This window comes from Taudactylus pleione, unplaced genomic scaffold (genome assembly GCF_031769625.1).
Source record: "Taudactylus pleione unplaced genomic scaffold, aTauple2 ptg000481l, whole genome shotgun sequence".
NCBI classification, from domain to species: domain Eukaryota; kingdom Metazoa; phylum Chordata; class Amphibia; order Anura; family Myobatrachidae; genus Taudactylus; species Taudactylus pleione.
The window spans coordinates 1,686,118-1,712,398 of NW_028284883.1; the positions used below are offsets into that span (position 1 = coordinate 1,686,118).

The window sequence follows — 26,281 nt, forward strand, 5'->3', positions numbered from 1 at the left end:
CAGGCATGCCCCCGGCACGCCCACCAAAGGGGGCATGCTGTCAATCAACATTGACAGCACGCCCCCTTTGGTGCGAGACCCGGAGTGAAGGAGAGCCCGATGCTCGCCGGGTCTCGCGCATGCGCACGACGGAGCTCCCTCCGTCGTGCGCATGCACAGTGGGGGAACATCGATCGGCTTGCGAGCGTACTGCCGCTCACGAGCGGGTCTGACAAAAGTCCAGGAATGATGATGTTCGTCCATGTAAGATGACGTTTTGCCTCGTTCTGAGTTCCGTTTTTTTGGAGGGAAAAATCCGAACTCCACGTGCAAACTCGAACCTATCCGAGCCTGCACATCCCTACTTCAAACATGTATTTATGTTTGGATGCTATAAGATATGTCTTAAATTCTTATGTTTACTATCCAAATATGTGTGTTCCTAAATAATCTTATCACAAAATCTTTTGAAGGCTTGCATGACACACCAGTGGATGTGCAGGGAGACCTCAGCAATTTGGAACCTGCAGAAGAAGATGATGATCACGTTACTCTAACAATGTTACCGATGTCTCCAGCCATGACAACCCAGCATACAGAACATCAGACAACACCAGAACAACAGGCAACCCCTATTCCTCCTCCTCCTCCTGGTCAGCCTGACATGTCCTATTACCAAGCTATGTTAGAGTATCAAAAGCAGCAGCTCAATCTGTAATTAATCTGTTAAACAAACATTCACACAGGCGTAATAGGTCCATGTCGGGACAAACAGTACAACACACACATTTGGCCAACTGCCTTGAACAAATTAGAGAGGGCAATAGTAGGTTCCAAAATAAATTTTTATTGATGCAGGAAAATCACGAAAGATATCATGAAGCTAATAACCACTTTCATGCAACTTTCTTGCATCTAATTGAGAACCAGAACACTGCTCTACATGACATAAATGCCACAATGGTTCATTTTGGAACCCAGATCTTAGGGCGCTTACCTGACCCAAGCATCAGCACTTCTGGAGCCATCACTTACTGAATATGCTTTAAATTTTAAAGAAACCCCATTTCACTGTTTTTTTGCAAAACTTTACCAACGTTATGGAAAGTAAAGGTTGTGTGGGTATACAGTGTGTGTTTTACATACCGTCAACGAATATGCAAGTGTTTTCATGTATGTTTTAAAGAATATTCATTTTTTGGAATAAGAAACAAATGTAAAATATGTGTACATTTAAATTAAATTATATTGATTAAACCCAATGTTGATTGCTGAACACATTTGAGCCACAAAGGGGACTGTTCATGTTGCCTTAGTAAACAATACACACTGTTTTAGGTTTGAACAGTTAATTTTAAATGGCAAAAAAGTGTAACAAAAACAAAATAAAACTTACCTTATTGCCACAATCAGATTTCTGAGGATTAGAAGAAAAGCAAAGAATGGTTAATAATACATTAATAACAAAAAAAAACAGTACTTCAATAATATTAATCTATATTAGATTGTAAGTGAACATTTCACTAATGGATAATACATCTGCCAAAAAAAATTTAAAATAAAGAAAAAAAAGTAGTTTGTCTTTTCCTTATTTGAATTTAAACATAAATATTTGGGTATCACAAGTCTAAAATATTGTGGTAGGTTAGTTTATAATGACCACACTAAAAATTACTTCTACAGAAAAATTGTAGTTATCCAAACTATTGCACCATAGCAGAGGAATATTATAATGCTGATATATCAAATGAGGTTGCTTGACAAGGAGAAGTCCTCCACAACTAAGTAAGGCAAAAAGAAATTATGCTGACACACTTAGGCCCTCATTCAGAGGCGGTCGGAGGATGCAAGCGGTCGCTCAGAAACTGGACGGCCGCTTGCATCCTGACTGGCCGCCTCTGTTTCGGTCGTTAGGCTGTGGGTTTACACCCACAGCTCTAACGACCTCTAGGGTGATGGTTACGATGGTCATAGACCATCGCGACCATCGGGGCTTACGACGAGACCCTAGGGTAGGGTCTCACTTGTCGTAAGCCCCGAAGAGCTTCAGGCTCTGTCAGAGCCAGAAGCTCTCCACTGACATCACTAGTAATGTCAGTGGGGCCTCCCCCAAATGGCAGGCATTCCCATGGGAACGCCTCCGTTTGGCCTGCCACCCACCCGCCCGCTGTCCAAACGGGGCAAGCTGTCAGTCAACATCGACAGCTCGCCCCCTTTGGAAAGAGACCCGCTACGACCGGCACTGTCGGTCGTAGCGGATCTCACGCATGCGCACGAAGGAGCCGGCTCCCTCGTGCGCATGCGCACTGGACAAACATCGAGGCGGCCGTGCGGTCGTAGACCGTACGACAGCCTCTGAATGAAGCCCTTAATGTGGCACACATGGATAAGACCTTACATTTCACATGTTGGACTTTAAATTTCAAACATGTGTCCACTACTAACAACATTAAATGGCAAATTACAAAGGTGAAATGATCTTTTAAAGTATAAAATAGGGGTAGGTAACTACACACAAACAAAACAAAAAACTTACCCTGGAAATGCTGTGTGATGAGCTCGAGCATGATCTGCCTCCCACTGTCTGTGCTCAAATTGTCACCAGATACAACCGAGTCCCCTGCCTGCTCACTGTGTAAAGCATAATCAGCCGGAAGCAGCTGCTGCAAACACAAATTACGCAGAAGACAGCAGCTGAGCACAATATCAGATACTTTTAAACAAGAATATAACAAAAGGCCACCCGATTTATCAAGATATCGGAAACAAGATTTCATCAGCCCAAATGTCCGCTCTATCACAGATCGAGTGGACTTATGTGCACCATTATAATTATGCTCAGGAGAATCTGGAAGTGACAATGGAGTCAGAAGCCAACTCAAACACTCATACCCAGCATCACCTGAAAGTAAAAAAGAGTATACAGGTTATTTTGACAAAAAACATAGACATATCCCGAAAAGTAACACTGACAAAGGTACTGACCCAGCAACCATCCCTCCGGCATTTGTCCGGCCTCAAAACATGCGTGATGCCTATTAAGGTAAATGTGCGCATGCCCTCTAGGCGGTCTCAGCTCAATGTGTGTGCAGTCAATAGCGCCCAAGACATTTGGCATGCCTGCCATGTTCTAAAAAGCTACCCTGACTGCATGCCACTGTGCCTTGTGGCTAGGGAAGCAGATGCAGGAATCAATTTGTGGTTGAAATGTCACCAGCACCTGGTTGAGGTATCTTGAAAATGTGGACTGGGATATACCGAGAACTCTACCAGTGACAGACTGAAAATTCCCAGTAGCCAAAAGTGCAGCACAGCCAGAAGCTTATGCAGGCCTGAGACAGAGTGTGAACGTGCTGTGTCAGGGTCTAGGTCCTGTTTGAATCGGTTATACAGATGGAATATGTTGTTAAGATTCAGCCGGAACATCTGTATGACCTCAACATCGGCCAATGCATTCAGGGTCAAACACTTCCTAAAAAAACGTGGCCTTCGCAGCCTTTCTGGTACCTGCATTACCTCCTGAGCCTGCTCAGTTTCTTGCTCCTGGTTGTTTTCAGCCTGCTGGTAGAGCCTCTGATATCCCAGCCACATGAAGTTGCAGGCAGTGGAACGAAACATTTCTGCTGCACACAAAGAAAGGCAGCAATTTGGGAGCCTTTTATATGCATCATCAATGTGTGGCCAGTGATTGCTAGTTGAAACACATGTGAACAGTTTCAAACACATCCAAACTCAGGCAAACATTCACCTCAGGAGGTCGTCTATTGGAAAAGTCTGTTTTGGAGCGAGTATGAGAATTTCCCGTATGAGTTCAAAACTCGAATCTTGGTAAATTTGCGAGTTGTATTAGTTTCTATGGGAAGTACTTGCGAGTTTTGACGATGGTGTATTTTGGTGAGTTTAGAAAATTCATGCGAGTTTTTATGTCTGTTTAGTGCGAGTTCACTTGTGTTTGCCCTTAGTAAAAAAATTTAAACTCGCGTGAGATTGCAAATGCACGTAAACTCACACAAACTCAATTCTTAGTAAATTTACCCCCTAGACTAGTACAAGTAGGCACTGATTATGGTGATTAGTAGTAAACCAAGTGTAGGGAACAAGCACTCAGCAAGATGTAATATAATTAGAGATGTGCGCCGACCTCGGTGTTTGGTCTTGGTTTTGGATCTGTCTCTCCCCTGGTTTTGGATCTGGATTGGTTTTGCCAAAACCTCACCTCCGTGTTTTGTTTTCGTGTTTTGGCTTTGGTTTTGGATCTGGATTTTTTCTTTAAAAATCAAAAAAACAGCTAAAATCACATAAAATTGGCCTTTTTTTGTTCCTACAGTATTACTAACCTCAATAACATTGATTTCCCTCGTTTCCAGTCAATTTTTCACCACCTCACAGCTCACAAGGGGACCAGGAAGTGTGCTTTCCAAAAATAAATAAACAAATGACTTAAATAATGCTTTGCAAATCTTCTATAAACTGGTATTTCCGAGCCTGTAGAGGGACATTAAAAAAACATAGTTAGCTCAAACTGCCATTGTTCCCACTGTCCACTTAACCATATGAGATATATTGTGAACAAGCGGAACTGAGCAGCAAATGCAAAAGTATTACGTTGTGCGGCTGCGCCATGCTTGCTTGCTGGCATTTTTTTTTCATCCCAGAAGGGGACCAGGAAGCGTGCTATCCAAAAATAAAGCTTCTGTTCTATTTCCCAACCTGTAAAGGGACATTACAAAAAACAGAGTTGTTTAGTGGCCTTCAAATTCCCATTGTTCCCACTGTCTTGGACTGGAGCAACCATGGCGACTGAATTAGTGTCATAAGGAAGAGGAGGCTGCAAACTGGGTGTCATGTTATGAGTTGGCCATATGGGGTTTGTTGCTGTTTAGGGATCAGGCTGGTTATCAGTGGACACATTATTATTATTATAGTTGTTGTTATTCTGGGTTGCCATCTCCTGAAGGGTGTTTACCAACAGACAGAGACTACCTACCTATCAGCTCAGGCATAGACAGTTCTTGAGGAACAGAGCTCTGTTCTCTGGACAGAAGCCAAATAGGTGGGAGCCCCTATTCCAAGTCAAACATTTGAAGCTCTTATTCTCTCCACATCATCTATGATAGAAGAAAAAAAAATGTCATTGGGGACATCTAGCTCCTCTTTCTGTACCCTGCTTACCCTTTTTGGACAGTAAGTCCAGCATGGATGGTCTGGAAGAAGGCCTAGCAACAGATGGGGATGGTCATTATCAAGACCTGGTCCCCCCAGTGGGTGTAGTCTGGGAGGTATTGGTTGGCATGCAGGCAGCGGAATAACAAAGGCCTCCATGTTGTCTGTGCTTACTATTCTGTATTTCAGTTTGCGATTCAGGTAGGAATAAAGTCGGCTACAGAACACAGTGACAGAATCACTGGATGTCTTAGTGCATTCAGGCCAAATACAGTCAATGAATTCCCAGACAGATGCCGGACAGATTAATCCTTTGCTTGTAATAATCTTTGGCTATCTATAACACCCACCTTTGCCAGGAATTACCAGACACTTTGCGGGCTGTAACTTTAAACTGCTTTATAGAAAACATGTGAATGAAACTTTCCATACTGCAGAACATGATGGAGAAATCCCTTGAAGTTCAGCACCTAGAGCATCTTTTTTCATGTTCTCTGAGACCTCTCCTGACTGTGAAGAAAGATTATCCACACTGTAGTCTTCCATTGTGACTTTTTAATGGTGATTTCAATGTTGTCCACTGGCTGAGATCCATCTCATCTGAGGGTTGTGTTTTCCCCATGCAAATGAGACAATTCACATCCACAAGGTGACTCTTTATGTTTAGCCGTGGTGTCAGTCTCTCTTTTGGCAAAATTAGGCTTTAGTTTTTTACAAATATTATAAATATAGGCTTTAGATTTTTAGAGCATATAACTTATATGCTGTTAGGATAACATTTCTGCTATGTTTAAGATTAAATCAAAAAAACTTTTTGTAACCCAATAACTTGAAAAAAGTTTTTTTGCAATATTCATGCAGCTCCTTGCCAGAGAGCAGCACAGCACCCCTGCGCAACTATGCCGATGACTGGTGTGGCTGACAATCACATAAAAAAATTGTTTATTTATTATTTTGGGCAGAAGCCCCTCGACAGACAGGAGCACAGCACCCCTGTGCAGCTACACCGATGACAGTGACAGCCAGGTGTAAAATTAATAATAAATTAATTAAAAAACAATTCATTGGTTGCAGCCCCTGGCTGTTAAATTGATCATAAATTAATTTAAAAACAATTCATTTGGTGCAGCCCTTGGCTGTTAAATTGATCACTAATTAATTTAAAAATAAATCATTGGTACCTAAACCAACCATAACATTAATTTAAAATGTCAGGCAGCAATGCCCCAACCAGCACATAATGGAAAGGAAAAAGGTGCAAGATGGAATAGTCCTTGGGCCCTCTCACCCACCCTTATGTTGAATACGAAACATGACAGTTTAACAAACCAATCATTTCAGCGACAAGGACTGCCAATTGTGGCTGAAATGATTGGTTTGTTTGGACCCCCATAAAACAAGCTGCCAATGTGCTTTGGACATGGAAAAGAAAATAATCCCATACAAAAACTGGCTTTACATTACAAATTATCCTCATCCTCGTCATCCCCATCAGTGTGTACATCCTCTTCTTCACACAATATTAATTCATCCCCGCTGGATTCCATCATAGGCGCCTCTGTAATTTTTTGATGTAATTGTTGGTCGAGGTCTTCCATGTGGAATTTGTAATTCATGTTAATGAACATCATCTTTTCCACATTGTGAGGGAGTAACCTCCTACGCCAATCACTGACAAGGTTGCCAGCTGCAGTGAAAACTCTTTCAGAGTACACACTGGAGGGTGGGCAACTTAAGTAATGCAAAGCCAGTTTGTGTATGGGACTCCAAATTGCCTCTTTTTCCTGCCAGTACTGAAAGGGACTTTCTGACATATCTATTAGGATGTTATCTCTGAAATAGTCCACCATTCTGTGAATTGGAGAACGTATCACACATAGTCACAGTAGAAGACATGTCACTAGTAGGCAGTTCTCTCAGGCCTGACCAGATGTCATTTTTTGGTGGCTAATCTGCATGACCAGCAGGCATTCTGAGTTTTTTCCTGGCAGCTGTTGAAACTGAAGGAGGAGATGAAGACGTTTCACATGCGGCTGCAGCTGACAATTTTTTGACCAACAGTTCTTTGCGTAGTTTTAGATGTTGGTCTTTTGGAAAAAAACTCAAAAGGTAGGACTTAAACATAGGATCCAGAATGGTGGCCAAAATATATTTTTCAGATTTCAATAGATTGATGACCCTTGGATCCTGGTGAAGTGAATCAAGGGCTTGATCCACCAGTCCAACATACTTTGCGCAATCGCTCCATTTTAGCTCCTCCTTCAGTTTCTCCAGCTGTTTTTGAAAAAGTCTGATGAGGGGAATGACCTGTCTCAAGCTGGCAGAGTCTGAACTAACTTCTCGTGTGGAAAGTTCAAAGGGTTTGAGAACCTTGCACAACATGGAAATTATTCTCCACTGCGCTTGAGTAAGGTGCATTCCCCCTCCACGACCTATATCATAGTCTGCTGTATAGGCCTGGATGGCTTTTGCTGTTCCTCTATCCGCTGAAGCATATAGAGGGTAGAATTCCACCGAGTTACTACCTCTTGTTTCAGCTGATGGAAGGGCAAATTTAACTGTACCTGCTGGTCATGCAATCTTTGACAAGCGGTCGCTGAATGTCTAAAATGTCCGGATATTTTGCGTGCCACTGAGTGCATCTCCTGCACGCCCCTGTCATTTTTGAAAAAAATGTTATACCACCAAATTAATTGTGTGAGCAAGACATGAGACGTGTTGGAATTCGCCCATATATAATGCTCTCACAATATTGGTGGCATTGTCCGAAATCACAAATCCCAAGGAGAGTCCAAGTGAGGTAAGCCATTTAGCAATGATTTCCCTGAGTTTTTCTAAGAGGTTCTCAGCAGTATGCCTCTTAGTGAAACCAGTTATACAAAGAGTAGCCTGCCTCTGTATCAGCTGTCTTTTGGGAGATGTTGCTGCTGCTGCTGTTGCTGTTGTAGGGAATACACCTACCCAGTGGGCTGTCACAGTCATGTAATCCTTAGTTTGCCCTGTACCAATTGTCCACATATCAGTGGTCAAGTGGACAGTGGGTACAACGGCATTTCTGAGGACATTAATAAGGTTTTTTTTAATGTCCATGTACAGATTTTGAGTGCTGTTCTAGCGAAATGGAATCTAGAAGGGATCTGGTAGCGAGGACACAGGACCTGAATTAACTGTTGAAAACCCACTGCAGTAATGGCGGATACTGGATGCACATCTAACACCAGCATAGGTGTTATGGCGTCAGTAATCTGCTGTGCAACTGTGTGATTGCTGTCATACTTGTTTGCCCTTGCAAACGATTTAACAGTTAATTGCTTTTTGGAGGATATGCTTCAAGTAGTCTTCCTCCTGGTCCCCTTCTGGGATGAAGATCCACTGACAGCAACAGCAGCAGCAGCAACAGGCGTAGTCATCAAGAATCCTTCAGAGGAATCACGGATAGGAGTCAATCATGTTTGGAATGCCAACATTGGATGCAGCAGGACTGCTCCTGATGAATAATGAGGATGTTCATGATGCAGGTGTTGGTGTTGGAGATCGAAGGTGCTTGGATCTCACAGAGAGGGAGCAGGTAGGTGACACTGGACTTGTTACATTTTGAGTTTTGGAACTTGGCGATGTACACTTTGATATTTGATGAATGCACTCCAACTGACGTAACAAGGAGGAGGTTCCTAGGTGGTTTAGGTCCCTCCCTCTACTCACTCTTGCATGCACATATGGCTTGACAACTGTTGTCCGGATCGGGATGGAAATAATTCCACACGTGAGAAGTAGATTTTTTTGTCTTTTGTCCCGACATGACAACAATGGGCTTTGGCTTTTTCAAACCATGGGCAACAGCTGTTGCCTTATTTACACAAAAAACATCCTCAGCATCAACATCCTCATCACTAACACCAACATCCTCATCATCCTTTCCACCTTCATCCACCAAAATATCCTCCTCCATGTGCAATTCCACAGAAGCATCCTCAAAGACTACATGTGCAAGATGTTGACTGCCCTTCCCCACATTTACAGAGGGCACACAAATGTTGGAACTTGGAGGATCCTCCAGTAGTCTAGTATTTCGGTCGGGCTCACACATGGCAACAGCGGACACACTTGCACTCTCCTCAGGGATTCGTGATTTTCGATTTCTCAGGGCACACAGTTGGTTTTTCCGGAGCTGTCTTAACAACTTTCACATTTTTAATTGGACCACCACAACTACTACTACAAGCAGAAGGCCTATCAGGATCAGCAGTCTTCTTCATAATATAAGAAGGCCAAGGCCTTATCCTTTCATTGCCACTTCGTGTAGTGAATGGCATATTCACAATTTTTTGTTTATCTAAAGTCAAATATCCTTTCAATTTTTTTTCTTAATTTCAGTAAAACCTGCTTAACTATTACTTCCATATCGATGGCATGACTTAAGCCTTGGGGCATGGGCCTTCCAAGAGGTCGAGGAAGTTGACGGCCTTGCACTGCTGCCGGCAGCTACAACATGTGGTTCTTGGCCTTGCTCTCCTGTCATGTGACAGCCCTCCATATTTTTTCTGCAGTCTCGAAGCAGTGTCACAATCACCAATAGTGTAGCCAAGGTGCGATTACAAAATTAACACACGTGCAGTCGTGCGCACACACAAAAATATTAGAAAAAATGACAAATGATGATTTATATTTTTTGTCAGCTCCAGTAGAACATGACCCCAGAGTAACGTTTGATCACGACTGGAGTCGGGCAGCACAAGGTTGCAACTTGCGTTGCTGGCTGGATCTTGTCCACTAATGCGGTTAAGCCAAAAACCCACTCACACAAACAAGAAAAAAATATGACACTTTAATTGTATTTTTTTTTAAAAAACTATTGGAGTCTGTCAAGACAAGTTTGCAACATGCATTACTTTGTGGATCTTGTCCACTACTACAGATAAGCCGAAAACCCACCCACACAAACAAGAAAAAAATATGACACTTTAATTGTATTTTTTTGACTGAACATGACTGTAGTCGCTTGATCTTGTGCACTAATGTGGTTAAGCCTAACACCCACGCACACACGGAAGAAAAAAATATATAAGCCAGTGAAACTTGTATTGGTTTTTTTTAATTGAACACAACCTAAGTCGCTTGATCTTGTGCGCTAATGTGGTTAAACCTAACACCCACGCACACACAGAAGAAAAAAAATTATAAGACAGTGACACTTGTATTGTTTCTTTTATTATTGAACACGATTGCAGTCGCTGGATCTTGTGCACTAATGTGGTTAAGTCTAACACCCATGCACACACAGAAGAAAAAAATATATAAGACAGTGACACTTGTATTGTTTTTTTTTAATTGAACACGACTGTAGTCGCTGGATCTTGTGCGCTAATGTGGTTAAGCCTAACACCCACGAACTCACAGAAGAAAAAAATATATAAGACAGTGACACTTGTATTGTTTTTTTTTTTATTGAACACGACTGTAGTCGCTGGATCATGTGCGCTAATGTGGTTAAGCCTAACACCCACGCACTCACAGAAGAAAAAAATATATAAGCCAGTGACACTTGTATTGTTTTTTTTTAATTGAACATGACTGCAGTCGCTGGATCTTGTGCGCTAATGTGGTTAAGCCTAACACCCACGCACACACAGAAGAAAAAAATATATAAGACAGTGACACTTGTATTGTTTTTTTTTTATTTGAACACGACTGTAGTCGCTGGATCTTGTGCGCTAATGTGGTTAAGCCTAACACCCATGCACACACAGAAGAAAAATATATATAAGACAGTGACACTTGTATTGTTTTTCTTTTATTGAACACGACTGTAGTTGCTGGATCTTGTGCGCTAATGTGGTTAAGCCTAACACCCACGCACACACAGAAGAAAAAAATATATAAGACAGTGACACTTGTATTGTTTTTTTCTTGATTGAACATGACTGTAGTCGCTGGATCATCTGCGCTAATGTGGTTAAGCCTAACACCCACGCACTCACAGAAGAAAAAAATTTATAAGCCAGTGACACTTGAATTGGTTTTTTTTAATTGAACACGACTGCAGTCGCTGGATCTTGTGCGCTAATGCGGTTAAGCCTAACACCCACACTGTTTCAAGTCCAGTCCAGGACTTGTCTCCTGCCAGTATTCCTCCTGCTCCTGACCATGCTTCTAGGTTGCCGGTTGCTAGGAGACCCAGACGTCAGAGGATTTCACATGTTTCCTCCTAGTGTGGCCTGATTGGCTGCTGATCCTATTTGAACTACCTGGACTGTCGCCGCCCTGTCGGCTATAGAGTTTTCATGTGGAACTTTTGGTTATGCAAGCTGCTCTCTTTGCATCCAGACTTCCAGCTATATTTTCTACATGCTGCATGTATTCTGCTCACCGGCTATTAAGTGACCCAAGTACCCTGGGTCCAAGCAACGCTGTCTCCAGGGCCTTCCAGGCCTTACAGCTATCCTGCTTCTATACCATGGTGCAAGCATCGCTGTCTACAGAGCCTCCAGGCCATACAGCTATCCTGCTTCTATACCACGGTTCAAGCATCGCTGTCTGCAGAGCCTCCAGGCCATACAGCTATCCTGCTTCTATACCACGGTTCAAGCATCGCTGTCTACAGAGCCCTCCAGGCCATACAGCTATCCTGCTTCTATACCATGGTTCAAGCATCGCTGTCTACAGAGCCTCCAGGTCATACAGCTATCCTGCTTCTATACCACGGTTCAAGCATCGCTATCTACTAAGCCCTCCATGCCATACAGCTATCCTGCTTCTATATCACGGTTTAAGCATCACTGTCTACAGAGCCCTGCAGGCTATAGAGCTATCCTTACAGCTATCCTGCTTCTATACCACGATTCAAGCATCGCTGTCTACAGAGCCTCCAGGCCATACAGCTATCCTGCTTCTATACCACGGTTCAAGCATCGCTGTCTACTGAGCCCTCTAGGCCAAACAGCTATCCTGCTTCTAAACCACGTTTCTAGCTACGCTGTCTACTAGGCCCTTCAGGCCATACAGCAATCCTGCTTCAACACCACGTTTCAAGCATCGCTGTCTGCTAGGCCCTTCAGGCCAAACAGAAATCCTGCTTCAACACCACGTTTCAAGCATCGCTGTCTGCTAGGCCCTCCAGGCCATACTGCAATCCTGCTTCTATACCAGGTTTCAAGCATCGCTGTCTGCTAGGCCCTCCAGGCCATCCAGCAATCCTGCTTCTTCACCACGTTTCAAGCATTGCTGTCTACTAGGCCTCCTGGCAATTTAACAACTTTAGTTTGGACTGTAAACCTACAGTATATTCTATTCACTGTCCTATGGTTTCAGATACTTATTGCACCATTGACATGTTGTGTTTTCACTGGTCTATCTTATCATTTATTTAGTAAACTGCCATGATTTAACTATACTTCTTGTGTTTGTTCTTCGATGTGCCACGTATCTCCAACACCTCCATCTCGGTCCAAGCAATTGCTAGAGGATCGTAACACATGCACACACAGAAGAAAAAAATATATAAGACAGTGACACTTGTATTGTTGTTTCTTTTTATTGAACACGACCGTAGTCGCTTGATCTTGTGCGCTACTGTGGTAAGACCCACACACACACAGAAGAAAAAAATATATAAGACAGTGACACTTTAACTGTTTTTTTTTTTTACTAAGAACGACTGGAGTCGGGCAGCACAAGGTTGCAAGTGCAACGTGCGTTGCTGGATGGCTCCTGTGCACTACTGTGGTTAAGCCTAACATGCATGCACACACAGAAAAATATAAAAAGACACTTGGTTTTTTTTGGAGTCCAGAACTTGGGCCCAGAGATGGACACAGCACAAGCCCAGGACACAGCAGACAGCCCAGATGGATCACCAGACAGCACCGTGACCAGAGGGCCTGATTCAGACCCGCTCGCGAGCGAAGGACGCTCGCAAGCGGGTCGATGTTGGCCGAATGCGCATACGCACGACGGAGGGAGCTCCGTCGTGCGCATGCGCGAGACCCGAATAACGACGGCAAAGCCGTCGTTATGGGTCTCGCACCAAAGGGGGCCTGCTGTCGATAGTGACTGACAGCACGCCCCCTTTGATGGGCGTGCCGGGGGCGTGGCTGCCAGACGGAGGCGTTACCATGGGAACGCCTACCGTCTGAGTCCGGCCCCACTGACATCAGTAATGATGTCAGTGGGAGTGATTTTGGTTCTGATAGAGCCAAAATCACTCCTTGGCTTGCGGCAGCGAGACCCTACCGCAGGGTCTCGTCGCAAGCCCGATGGTCGCGGTGGTCTTGACCATCGCGACCATCAACATGGACACTCGCTATAGCTGTGGGTGGTTACCCACAGCTATGCGAGCGTCCATGAGGCCGCTCCAAAAACAGGTAGTAGGGCCCTGATTCAGAGCGAGCGCTCTGGTCAGAGCGTTCGGCTCTGAATCAGGCCCAGGGACCAGAATGGATCAGCACAGACAGCACAGTGATAGTGATTAGTGACAGCACCGTGACCAGAGACCAGAATGGATTAGCAGACAGAACAATGACAGTTACAGCACCGTGACCAGAGACCAGAATGGATCAGCAGTCACCAGCCCAGGACACAGCAGATAGCACCAGTACCTCTCCCAGCCCTACACTACCAACCCTCCCTGTTCACTTTACACAGCCGGAGTGGAAATGGCGTCTGTCGCGTGGTCCCTTATATACTACATTGATCATAGAGACGAAAGCTTGTGAACCATGAGATCTCCGTCTCTATGGTTTTGCCTCGGTTTCGAGAACCGAGTAAGGCGGGAACCTCCGAGCCTGCTTGGATTCGACTCGGTTATGCTAAATTCGGGTGTCCTCGGTTCTCTGAGAACCGAACCCGCTCATCTCTAATCGATTATAAGCCATTTTGACCTCTTTATCTCATTTCAATAATTTCACTCTGCAAAACTAGGTGCCCATATCCTATACTTCTCATAGGATGGCCTCTGTATGCCCAACTCCTCCCCACTGCTTGTTCAAGCAAAATATCCTTGGAGTTAGATTTATTAACCTATAGTAGCAGATCTAACAGGTGGGTTTAGCATTTATTTCTGTTGCTGCTATAAATCCATTGGTCAAAGCTACTGTATATATCATCGGTGTCTTTGACAAAATGTGCAATAGTAAATTTAAACCTCTTTCCACACTGCAGTGACAGCGTAAGGCCCCCATACATCAGCAATTGATAGCAGCAATCGTGCAATTTGCAATCGATTGTATATAAAAATCTTTCCCTTTTTCAATCGATTGCAGATTGTAGAATTGCCACAATCGATTGAAAAAGGGAAAGATTTTTATACACAATCGATTGCAAATTGCATGATTGCTGCAATCAATCTCTGATGTATGGGGGCCTTAAGGCACACTTGCGCAAATTGAGACACCTGGAGGAGTTTGGGCCTGATTCAGTATGGATCGCAATTGCCATCACAGCTGCAAATTCTTATGGAACGCAGCTGCCAAAATATGCTAATGCCTGCCAAAGCTCAGCTGGTCTAAACACGCCCACTACTGCTTTCTCACATCCGTCCAATGCCGTTCTTCTGCGTAAACACCGGTACAATCGACGCACATTGGCCACTCACGCAGCATTAATGCAGGTCTGATCAGAGCAGACTCTGCAAGTCTCCCTGTACACAGAGGACTCTGATGCTGCAATTGCAAACACAGTGGCTAATTTATGCTCGCCTAGGAAATGGCATTCAAATGGACAGACATGCCTGTGTTCTTCTGACCACTCCCTCGTCACCACCTCCAAACGCTGACAGCCTGTCACTCACTTAGCGTTGGATTTCTTTGTGCATCCATAATCACAGTGCAATCGCAGCGCAAGCACAGTGTGGCTTATACGCATGCACGATGGCAAACAATTGCTCGATCTGCGTCCTTTTTTGCAATTGAGATCAGTCCTAAATCAGACCCTTACTGCTGCTTTGCAGCGTTCTACAGTTTGCACTTTGTAAATTATCTCTTAAGTGTAGTATGTGTTCTGTGATTAGATGTGGGGGCTTTAGTAGAAACACATTAGCTCAGAGGTTCCCAAATGCGGTACTCAAAGCTCCCCAGCACTTCAGGTTTCTAGAGCTATCCATGGTTGAGCACAGGTGGTTAACTCAGATTGACTGAGGTACTAATTAAGCCACCTGTGCTCAACCATGGATATCTCTAAAACTGAACTGTTGGGGAGCCTTTAGGACCACATTTGGGAACCTCTGCATTAGCTACAGAAAGAGCTTGATTCAGAGTTAATAACACATAAAAAAATGGAGCAAATTAAGGACCAATTCGCTCATAACAAAACCCTGTTGGGGCAGATTTCTATCTTAATTCTAAATTTCAGTGTAAAATCAAAATTGCCCAGTATTTCTTGGAAAAATGCAAAAGCAGTCAATATTTTCGCTGCAAGCTAAGAATAAATGCATTTGCACTCCTCCTCGCACATGGATTTCAACTAGGGATGTGCAGGCTCGGATAGGTTCGAGTTTGCACGTTGAGTTCAAAAGTCCAGGAATGATGATGTTCGTCCATGTAAGATGACGTTTAGCCTCTTTCTGAGTTCCGTTTTTTTGGAGGGAAAAATCCGAACTCAACGTGCAAACTCGAACCTATCCGAGCCTGCACATCCCTAATTTCAACATGGTTTGTTCCAGGAGCAAATAATCTGTTTGCTACTTTTTTTTAATTGTCTCATAACTCTGATTTAGGCCCAAAGTGTCTCCACAACAAAAAGACTCACCATTGCTTTTCAGGAATTCTTCAGTAAGGAACTGGGCCTCTTCCTGGATCCTTTCTTCAATGCTTCTTTTACCCATCCCAAAATTTCTTAAGGTCATCAGAGAGAAACGTCGCAACTGTTTCCAGCGCTCGCCATTACTGCATATCACTCCTGAAAATAATGTAATAAAACATGAACACTGAATCATACTTATGGGAAGAGTCCAATTGACTGGTAATATTAACCTAAAGTAGTGACCAATGTGAGACAGTATCAAGTACTTGGGGATAATTTTACTAAGGGTCAGCTTCAGCAGGCTAATGTTTAACCCCCAAAAATTAAAATGACAATCATACTAGTGGCAAAATATGCCGTGTCTTGCCTTTAATATGATTGCCGTCTTACATTCAGAGTACAGCAAACTGAAAAGTCGCAGCTTGAAAAAGCAGCTGCTTACAAAATGTACCCCTTGGTAATTGTAGACAAATTTTAGCATTGATTTCACAGAGATTATGGAGAACATATACGTGATTCATCCAGTACACAATAGATACAATGGTAGTGATAAAGAAGGGAAAAAAACATAATTATTACAGCAAAATGCTATTTGAATTTGGTGAATGTAAATAAAATCTGACATTGGCATCATTCAATTAATTATCAATTAAGTTTGTGAGATTAGTGCAAGACTAATTACAAAAATGCTACATTTTACTGTTATTTTCTTTTTAATTCTGTAGTTGTTGCCCTTTAAGCAACAGAGTTCTATTGGACGCAGTAGTGAAAGAAAGTGAAAGCTGCACAGTGGTTAGCATTGCTGCCACAGAGCACTGAGGTCACGAGTTAATTTCCAACCAGGGTCATATCTACGTTGAATTTATATGTTCTCCATGTGTTTATGTGAGCTTTTTCTGGGAACAACAGGTTCCTCCAACAATCCAAAGGATAGGATAGTTGGCTTCTGATAGAAAAAAGAGAGTTCTCTTGGGGGAACTAAGGACCACTTAGCAGTTAAATGATACATTTATGTATACATTCATTACGACACTTTATTTTGAAGCAACATATTAAAAAACAGAGATAGAAGTGAAAATACAGTAAGAAAAATATAGTATGAAAAGTGTAATGGTGCGTACACACTGGGCGATTAAAGTGGACGACTGAACGATAACGATATCGTTATCGTTCAATCGTCCACTTTATCGTCCATTTTTAACACAAAAAAAGATGAACGATGACGACGACGCGCGTTCCCGCGGGTCGTTCGTCATCATCGTTCATCGCGCTGACATGGAGGCCAACCTGACGACCTCGTCAGGTTGCTGCATGTCAGGGAATGGGTGAGAGAGCCCGGCGCTGAACGATATCGCTAATGATATCGTTCAGCGTCTGTGCTCAATGTCATGAACGACATTGAGCACAGCCTGCCGGGGACACACTAGACGATATCGCTCAGGGAGCATATCGTCTAGTGTGTATGCACCTTAAGGGTATGTTTACTAAAATGCAGGTTTTTAGAATTGGAGATGTTCAGATTCTACTTAACATTTCTCTAGCACCTTCTAGAAGAAAATAGCTAGAATCTGATTGGTTGATCTGGGCAACATCGTAACTTTGAAAAACCCTCACTTTAGTAAATATATCATGATAAAATGATGCTGCACTACAGGTGGTGCAGATGTAAAATTTGTAGAGAGATTTAGATGTTGGAGGAGCGTGTCCAAACTGAAGTTTACATTGCAGTGTAAAAATAAAGTTGACCAGCATTTATGACCTACAGTGTATGTACAAACGTAGCCAGTATTTACACCACACGCCAAAAAAATAGGTATTTTCACCCATTGTATTGCAATATTGTTTGTCCAGATTCAGTTATTTGCTATGGGGCCTATTCATCAAACGATAAATGGCCCGGTAAATCATGCGGAAACGCAATTAAACAAAGATCTGATGCATCTTAGAGCACATCATGAGGCAGGTCTATGCTAAGCTTACTAAGCCTTGGAGAGAGATAATGTGGATGGAGATAAAGTACCAACCAATCAGCTCCTAACTGTTATTATTCAAACAGCCTTTAAAGTGACAGGAGCTGGTTGTTTACTACTTTATCTTCATCCACTTTATCTCTCTCCAAGGCAGGGGTGGATTGGGATGGAAAACCAGCCCGGGAAATTTTTGGAAGCAGCCCTAATGGGACAGGCTCAGTTGAGAGGACGGGGTATGGTGAGGGGACAGGGTACTCCCTCATTATAGTACCTGATTCTAAATTGGATGCAGTCGCGGCTACTACTAACCCCTTGCATGATGCACAGCGATAAATACAGCGAAACACCAATACAGATACAGTCAAAAGTGCCACACCATTTTTAGGTTTAGGGGGAGGGTTAGGGCCTAGGTACTAGGGGGAGGGTTAGGGGCTAGGCACTAAGGCACTAGGGGGAGGGTTAGGGGCTAGGCACTAAGGGGAGGGTTAGGGCCTAGGCACTAGGGGGAGGGTTAGGGCCTAGGCACTAGGGGGAGGGCTAGGCACGAGGGGGAGGGTTAGGTGCTAGGCACCAGGAGGAGGGTTAGGTACTGAGGGAAAAGGGTTAGGGCACAGGGATGGGGAGGTTAGCTTTAAGAACCAGGAGCGGAGTCTGGATTTTGACTGCCGGGATCCCGAGTGGTGGCATTCCATATATATATATCTAGATATATATAAGCAAATGGATGAGTGGCACTCTAAACGTAGTAAAGTCCCCGTAGTACTTCCCCTGTAGTAGTCCCCATATGGAAATGACCCCATAGTAATGCCCCTGCAGCGCCCATATGGTAATACCCCATTAGTAATGCCTCTGTAGCACCCATATGGTAATACCCTATTAATAATGCCCCCTGGAGTGCCCTTATAGCGATGCCCCCTGGAGTGCCCTCATAACAATGCCCCCTGGAGTGCCCTTATAGCTGCTGACACACACAAAAAAACTGCCCCTGTAGTAGTCCCCATATGGAAATGACCCCATAGTAATGCCCCTGCAGCGCCCATATGGTAATACCCCATTAGTAATGCCTCTGTAGCACCCATATTGTAATACCCTATTAATAATGCCCCTGTAGTGCCCTTATAGTAATGCCCCCTGTAGTGCCCATATGGTAATACCCTATTAATAATGCCCCTGTAGTGCCCTTATAGTAATGCCCCCTTTAGTCCCCTTATTGTAATGCCCCCTGGAGTGCCCTTATAGTGATGCCCCCTGAAGTGCCCATATAGTAATGCCCACTGGAGTGCCCTTATTGTAATGCCCCTGGAGTGCCCTTATTGTAATGCCCCCTGGAGTGCCCTTGTAGTAATGCCCCCTGGAGTGCCCTTGTAGTAATGCACCCTGGAGTGCCCTTATTGTAATGCCCCTGGAGTGCCCTTATAGTGATGCCCCCTGGAGTGCCCTTATAGTAATGCCCCCTGGAGTGCCCTTATAGTGATGCCCCCTGGAGTGCCCTTATAGTGATGCCCCCTGGAGTGCCCTTATAGCGATGCCCCCTGGAGTGCCCTTATAGCTGCTGACACACACAAAAAAAAAAACTTACCTTAAACCCGCTCCTGCGTCCTCCGCCCTCTGGTCCGCCAGGCTGCTCCTCGGAACCATGGGAGAGACGGTCATGACGTCTCTCCCATTGTGCCTGTGGGTAGAGCCGGAAGTTGGATTTCAGAGTAGAACTCCAGCCTCCGGCTACCGCACAGTCCGCATCGTGCACTGAGCAGAGCAGTCTGTGTTCAGCCTGTGCTGTGATCGGAGCCTGTGTAATGGAGCGCATTACACAGGCTCCGATCACAGCACAGGCTGAACACACACTGCTCAGCTCAGTGCATGATGCGGACTGTCTGTGCTACGGGGACCAATCCGCTACTGCCCCCGGCGGCCATTTTACATTAGATATAGGGAGCAGCCTGTAACGCTGCGCGATCGGAGCTGAGCCCCGTTCGCGGCAGCCAGGCTTCCGGGGTGAGGGAGGTGCAGCCGCCGGCCCCTAAAGGCAGCTAAGGGACCGGCCAAGCGGGAACCAGCCCGGCTTCCCGGCGGCCCAATCCGCCCCTGCTCCAAGGCTTAGTATATAGAACTGCAGTTGCTGGCAGCCAAATTTGTCTTAGCACAAAACTTTATGCACGGCCAGAATAACAATGGGTTGATGGGTCTACAGTTCCAGGCCTCCATATAAAAACAGGGTCAGAGTTTGCAGGTTAGTCCATTAAATGAACAGTCCTGGTGTAATTTTCTGCTTACCATGACCTCCAGAACTGATCTTGTCCAGCATAGGAGTGCACCCTCTGGCACCAAACTCCTCCCCATAGTCAATGAGGGCCTCTTTTACTACATCATAGCTAAAGAGCAGCACAACAGGTTCCTTCCCCATGTAGATGGTACATACTGGACCATACTTTTCCTTGAGCTGCATGGGAGAAAAACCAATACAGGTCACTCTCATCAGATCAGTTGTACATGGGACTAAACTTTAAACACATATTGTATTGCATACACATATGATAAATGGTTGATTGAATCTAATGACTGAGATAGGTACTGCTGTTTGGTACCATATAAAAGTATCAAGGCTTTTGTATTAAAATATATAAATGCAATGTGATAAAATTCTGATGAGTTAAGGCAGTATAACAACTAAGGTAAATCATATCCAAGGAAAAATATCTACAGTAGCTTTGTTGTTTAACTCCTTTAACTCTCCATAATTTGGTGAGTATATTACCTTAAGGTGCTTATTCTTATTTAAGAAATGTGCAGCAACGCAGAAAAGAAGATTTGGGAAGGACTTGCCCATGTTGCTTTTTGGACTCACACCACCCTCATCATTGTATTTCATGTGATTTAGTCTGAGTGTTTGAAATGGCCCTTACTGAGAGTGAGGCTGCTGGTTTCTCTTGGGAGCACCCCCAACTCAATACAATTTTGTTTAAGCTTGACTTTTTATACAGTACTGTCTGTACCTGACACAAGAAGGACTAGAAATCAAGGAGTATATAAAAATATAGGCCCTCATTCAGACCCACTCGCGAGCGGCTGTCCGCTCGCAAGTGGGTCGATGGTCTGCACTGCGCATGCGCACGACGGAGGGAGCTCCGTCGTGCGCATGCGCGAGACGCGCCGAGCGAAGGACTTTCCTTCGCTCGGAGTGTCTCATGAAAGGGGGCGTGCTGTCGATGTTGACTGACAGCACGCCCCCTTTGGTGGGCGTGCCGGGGGCATGCCTGCCAGATGGAGGCGTTCCCAAGGGAACGCCTACCGTCTGAAGCCGGCCCCACTGACATCACTAGTGATGTCAGTGGGAGTGATTTTGGCTCTGATAGAGCCAAAATCACTCCTGGCCTTGCGGTTGAAAACCTCAACCGCAGGCTGTTGCTCGCAGTGGCGATGGTCAAGACCATCGCGACCATCATCCTGTACGCTCGTATATGCTGTGGGTGGTGACCCACAGCTATACGAGCGTCCAGGAGGACGCTCCATATTAATGGAGGTGGGCCCTGATTCAGAGCGTGCGCTCTGGTCAGAGCATCCAGCTCTGAATCAGGGCCATAGTCAGATACAGACTTAAGAAGAAAAATGGCAACCCAGGTATCAAAATCCATTGCACCACAACAAGTATTTTTCCTTATCCAATCATCATGTCTTCAGACTTTGTATATCTGATAATCGGGACAGATGGCTATGACTGATTAATGTTTAATGTAAATACTTTTGGGCTGCAAGTCAGTTTAATATTTTTGTTTGGCTTATTCCATCTGACTAATATCATCAGAATCCAAACATTGTTTTACTGAATTGCATTTCCCATTTAATTAGAGGATAAAAGGTCATAGGATAGAAAATATAAAAAAAACTATTGTCTGATTGTCTGCTGTAATGCTTGTGTGTTACTAAATGGAATAGTGCTCGTGAATTCTGTAAAATATGTTAATGACCTGCAATGTTGCAATGTTACTGAATGGGATACATGTTAAATGTATGTGTCATCTGTTCATTCATAACTAACCCTCCTTATACTGTATGTATATTTAAAAGTCCTTTACTAATATAGCATTTAGGTCCACAATTTACACTAAACAAAAGTAACCAATTTGATTGGAGCATTAATTGATTAAGTTACATATGTGAAATAAAATGTAATTGTTGTCATGGAATGCAATTAGAGAGCAAATTGTCCTACAACTCCTAAATGTATATATTTTTTACTAAACCATTTTGATATTGACACCATCAGTTGCCACAGGATACACTTACCTTATTAAGTGATTTAAAAAGCTCTCTGCCATTAAGTTGTAGAATGTTGCCTACAATGGGCAGTGGCGTTGGACCTGGAGGAAGTCTGCCATTGTTCTTCTGTTTCCTAGCTATAGTTAAAATCAAGAAGATCAAACAGCCTATAAGTAACACAACGGTTGTTCCATAGATCTCCATTCTGATTGTGACGGTGCTCAGCTACATTGAAGTTAACAAAATGCAAACCAATCTTATTTATACAGTCAATCATTAAAAAGGGATGAATTTGGCTCGCACTATGCACAGTTACGTAATAGTCGGTTTGCTGTTTACCTCCCTAACCGCTCTTTGTCTAACGAGAGCCAACATCTAATCTCTTTTGAACTGAAATGAGAAGAGTGACACATGCATGATTCAGCCTCAGAAGAGATCAATGAAAAGTTAATCAACATGTTTGTATCTGCAAAATTAAAACATATATTAAATCCCCTTGTTTTGACATAATGCTCTCTATTATAAAGTGCCTTAAAAACTATTATTACAGATATATCCACTATCATCTTGCTGCAGCTGCAACTTGCCACTGCATGTATCCTGCAAGTAACATGCCTGCGAATGGGCACGAGAGTCTTTTTAGCTCTTGTGATCCATAGGATTGCATGGTGCAAATGCTGCCACGGCCTGGCTTATGCATGCATGGCACATCACATGCTGTGATGCATGTGCACATTTGCCGCATCGCCGGCAAAGATGAGCGTGGACATATCTCAATTTCTATGCAAATAATGTTTAGCTATTGAGAAGATGGGAAGGTGTTGTACTATGACACCCGTATCATATGATGTTTGCTTATGTTTTAAAAAGTATCCAAATACTTTGGATGTCAAACGGTCAAAAATTTCTAGGACACCTCAACCACTAATCCTTCTAATTTATCAGGTCACAAAAAAGCTGGAACTGAACTATCCCGTGAAGTCAACAGTCAGGGTACAATATGGACATCTATGTGTCTAGCCAAGTTGTACCGTGGTAATTTTTCTTGACTGTTGGGTTGAGAAGTAGGACTAGCTAATTTGTGATCACATTTAGGTGTGACCCACAAACATAAGAATATGAATCTAATTTAGACGCTCAACTTTAGACAATGAAGCACATTAGGTACATTTTATATGGAGGTGATATGAGCTTTAGCCTGGTGTGTCACCAGGGACCACTGTATGGTATTGGATTTGTACTGTCTCATTGTAAAATGGATATTTTAGCTACTATGATCCTCTGCCGCTGTCTTAATAAAAGTTATTGGGTGCCTACCAAATAAAAAATAATCAGGCTGAACAATTTAATGGAAGAAATAATTCATTGTTGACTTAGTGTCAAGTGATCATAATGTACTGCCAATTATCCAAATGCTCTCTCTTTATTTATACAAAGAATACAAGTATGTAATGAGTTCAGAAGCAAAAAATGCCCAATCACCACCACCCCCTTCCTTTTTCTTTGTTAGTACACATCCTTTATTCTTTCCCTGCCACCGTTCAGGGTAAAGTCACAAACTTATTTGCAGCATCATTGAATGCAAACTAATACAGACTATTCTGTCTGACTATTTTCAAGATAGCTCTAATACTAAATTTTCCCTTCTGATTCTATGGGCAATATTGTCTTTAGACATTCTCTTATAACCATGGCCTATAGATTTAAGATACTGTAGACTTGCCAAACTACTGTAATTGAGCTAATTCTCTTCAAAATCTTGAATCCCACCACAACAAATTAAGAATGTCAGTGGTTAACTTAATATCCAATTGCCAAACTAGCTTAAATGGTTTAATCAATGCTGTTATGAGAAAAGCCAAAACAATTTATGGGGTAACCTGATGTATAAACTCCTATCAATCAGACCTAAATTTCAAATACAGTATGGTTCCAAAAATTGAATAATTTCCCTTAGTCAAAAAAACATTTTGGTTAAACACAGCCAATCACTTTTAATTAACATTTTTTTGTCTGTAGGCACCATTTTGAACCGTTGAATCCTAAATGAAACCTTGATGGTGCTCTTTGGTCTTTGAAATCCCTTGAGGCCAGGATATCTATAATCAACATGGAAGGCAAGGATACCTATTCCTGTACTAGCTACCTCCCTATTTCCCTGCTGAACAATGACATTAAGTTCAATGCCGATGCCAGCATATAACCCAATCTGGTTTACTAGAAAAACATTGGCTTCATACCTGGCATCGAGTCTTGGGACAATACGAAATGTACCACTGGCCTGATCGCCAATAATAAACTCTAGAAATCCCTTGCAATTATACTATTCCATGATGCTGTAAAGACTTTTAACAGAAGCCCAAGGCGATTTATGTCCCACAAATAATTACATTTTTATTTAAATGGAAGCTTCCTACAGGGGTTGAAGCTCTCCACACTTTCCCCTTTGCCAGGATTATGGTCAGTGGTACTCTCTAGGACCTTATTTATAATTCTATTGCCACTGGTCAGGGTTGCCCCTTGTCCCCCAAATATTTGCCCTTGTGATTGAACAACTAGATGACAACTATAAGTCTAAAGAAATACTTAGGCCGGTATCTTTTTAGCAGAGAAATATTTTTGGGTGCAAAAAACGGGTGTTTTTCGCCAAGTTATGATTTTTTTTGACTATTTTTTTTCATGGTATCTAATTAAACTCCATTTTTTACATCCGAAAACTTTGTTTTTCTAATGAAAACACATAGGTCCGTGACTTTTTGAAGATCCTATGTATTTTCACTGCCGTGATCACCGAAAAATTACTTCTTATCAATGATTTGGTTTTGCCTGCCTGAGGCAGGTGAAACAAAATCCCTAATAAGTGCCAGCATCAGTGCTAACTGGATAGCCCTGAGCGAGGTAATTAGCCGTGGTAATTTACCGTGGCTAATAGGATATCAGCCTTAGAATGAGGAGGTGGGAAAGCTACAGAACAAAATATTTCGCTGTTTGCCAATGATATATTACTAACCATACTATAGCCTAGGATATCCTCTTCATATATTATTTAAAATGATAGAATCCTATGGCAATGTATCAGGCTGCAAAATAAATGTTAAAAAATATGATGCTCTGCTACTTATTCCCCTCTCCCTAGAGAAGATTCCATATTTTTCTATTTAAAATCAAATGGCAAATAAATAAATACTCTGGGGTTACATGACAGCCTCCTATTAACCTTTGTACTGTATGCTGAAAACTTTCCTAGACTTTTCATGAAGAATAAATCAAACACTTACTCGTGGAGATCTCTGATGATGTTGTGGCTGGGCAGGAGCATTGACGTTAAAATTAATTGATTCCTCCATACACCTATATCTGTTCCTAATCCTCCCCATGTGATATTTCAGATCTTGACATCTCTCCCAATCTATGTTTGGCCTAGCAGCACCTTGTGGGACAATCACAATTTCCCACCAGTTCTCCCTGATGACATGGTACATAGACTCCCTAATTTTCACCCCTATTTTTTTTATTTTCTCCAAATCCAGGTGTTTCCGAATGCCAGAATCTTGTACTACCTTATCTCTGTTTGAAAGTCTCTGCCTTTCCTCTCTCTTGCAGAAAGGTCTGATCTCTGGTTTTGCAAAGATTTCATAATATATCTGAATGGCTTTGTACATAGTCAAAAGACACACCAGAAGGGATTAACAACTATGTGTTTATGGACTACTAATTCACACTGCATTGACCTCTGTACTAACATAAGTGGAGCCAAACCAGTGCCTTGTTTTTCTTCATTAACTTCAACTAAGAGGTTAACTGGGTCTTTTTTATGCTATATTGTATATTATTTTACTGTATTGATGATGTTGATGATGATGATAATAAACTATTTGTGATTATTTTTCCTTAATTAATCTACATTAGAAGACTATTTACCTTTGTGTTTTGAGCAGCAGAATGATTGTCTGTCATTATTTTTGTATGATAACTTTTTTCTGCTGTAAAAAGTTCATCCACATACAGATGAAATGTACTTTTGGAGTTTATTCCATTATAATCTAAGCACAGTGTTAAAGCATCTTCATTCGACTTTGATCAAAATTTTATGTTAAAGTACAGTATAACAAATGGTTCTTATCTGACATACCATTCCATTGTCTTATTTGTTTAAACAATTATTGATAAAAACACAA

The 26,281-nt window shown here is 42.8% G+C and overlaps 1 protein-coding gene across 5 annotated transcripts in view; it reads right to left on the reverse strand.

The window, feature by feature from the left end:
* The window catches only part of LOC148502836 (cytochrome P450 2C11-like), a 70,834-nt gene extending 48,521 nt beyond the window's left edge, over positions 1 to 22,313 (reverse strand). The window contains exons 1-3 of one of the 5 annotated variants that reach the window (XM_088449302.1): positions 22,125 to 22,313; positions 20,121 to 20,280; positions 15,883 to 16,032 (exon numbers count right to left, since the gene is read on the reverse strand). In XM_088449302.1, coding sequence (XP_088305428.1) covers positions 15,883 to 16,032; positions 20,121 to 20,280; positions 22,125 to 22,307 — 493 coding nt within the window. In that variant the 5' untranslated portion in view covers positions 22,308 to 22,313. Of the gene's footprint in view, positions 1 to 15,882; positions 16,071 to 19,425; positions 19,561 to 20,120; positions 20,287 to 22,124 lie in introns of those variants that run through there. The other 4 variants (XM_088449298.1, XM_088449299.1, XM_088449300.1 and 1 more) reach the window with 4 other exon arrangements.
* Between the last annotated feature and the right edge of the window lie 3,968 nt (positions 22,314 to 26,281).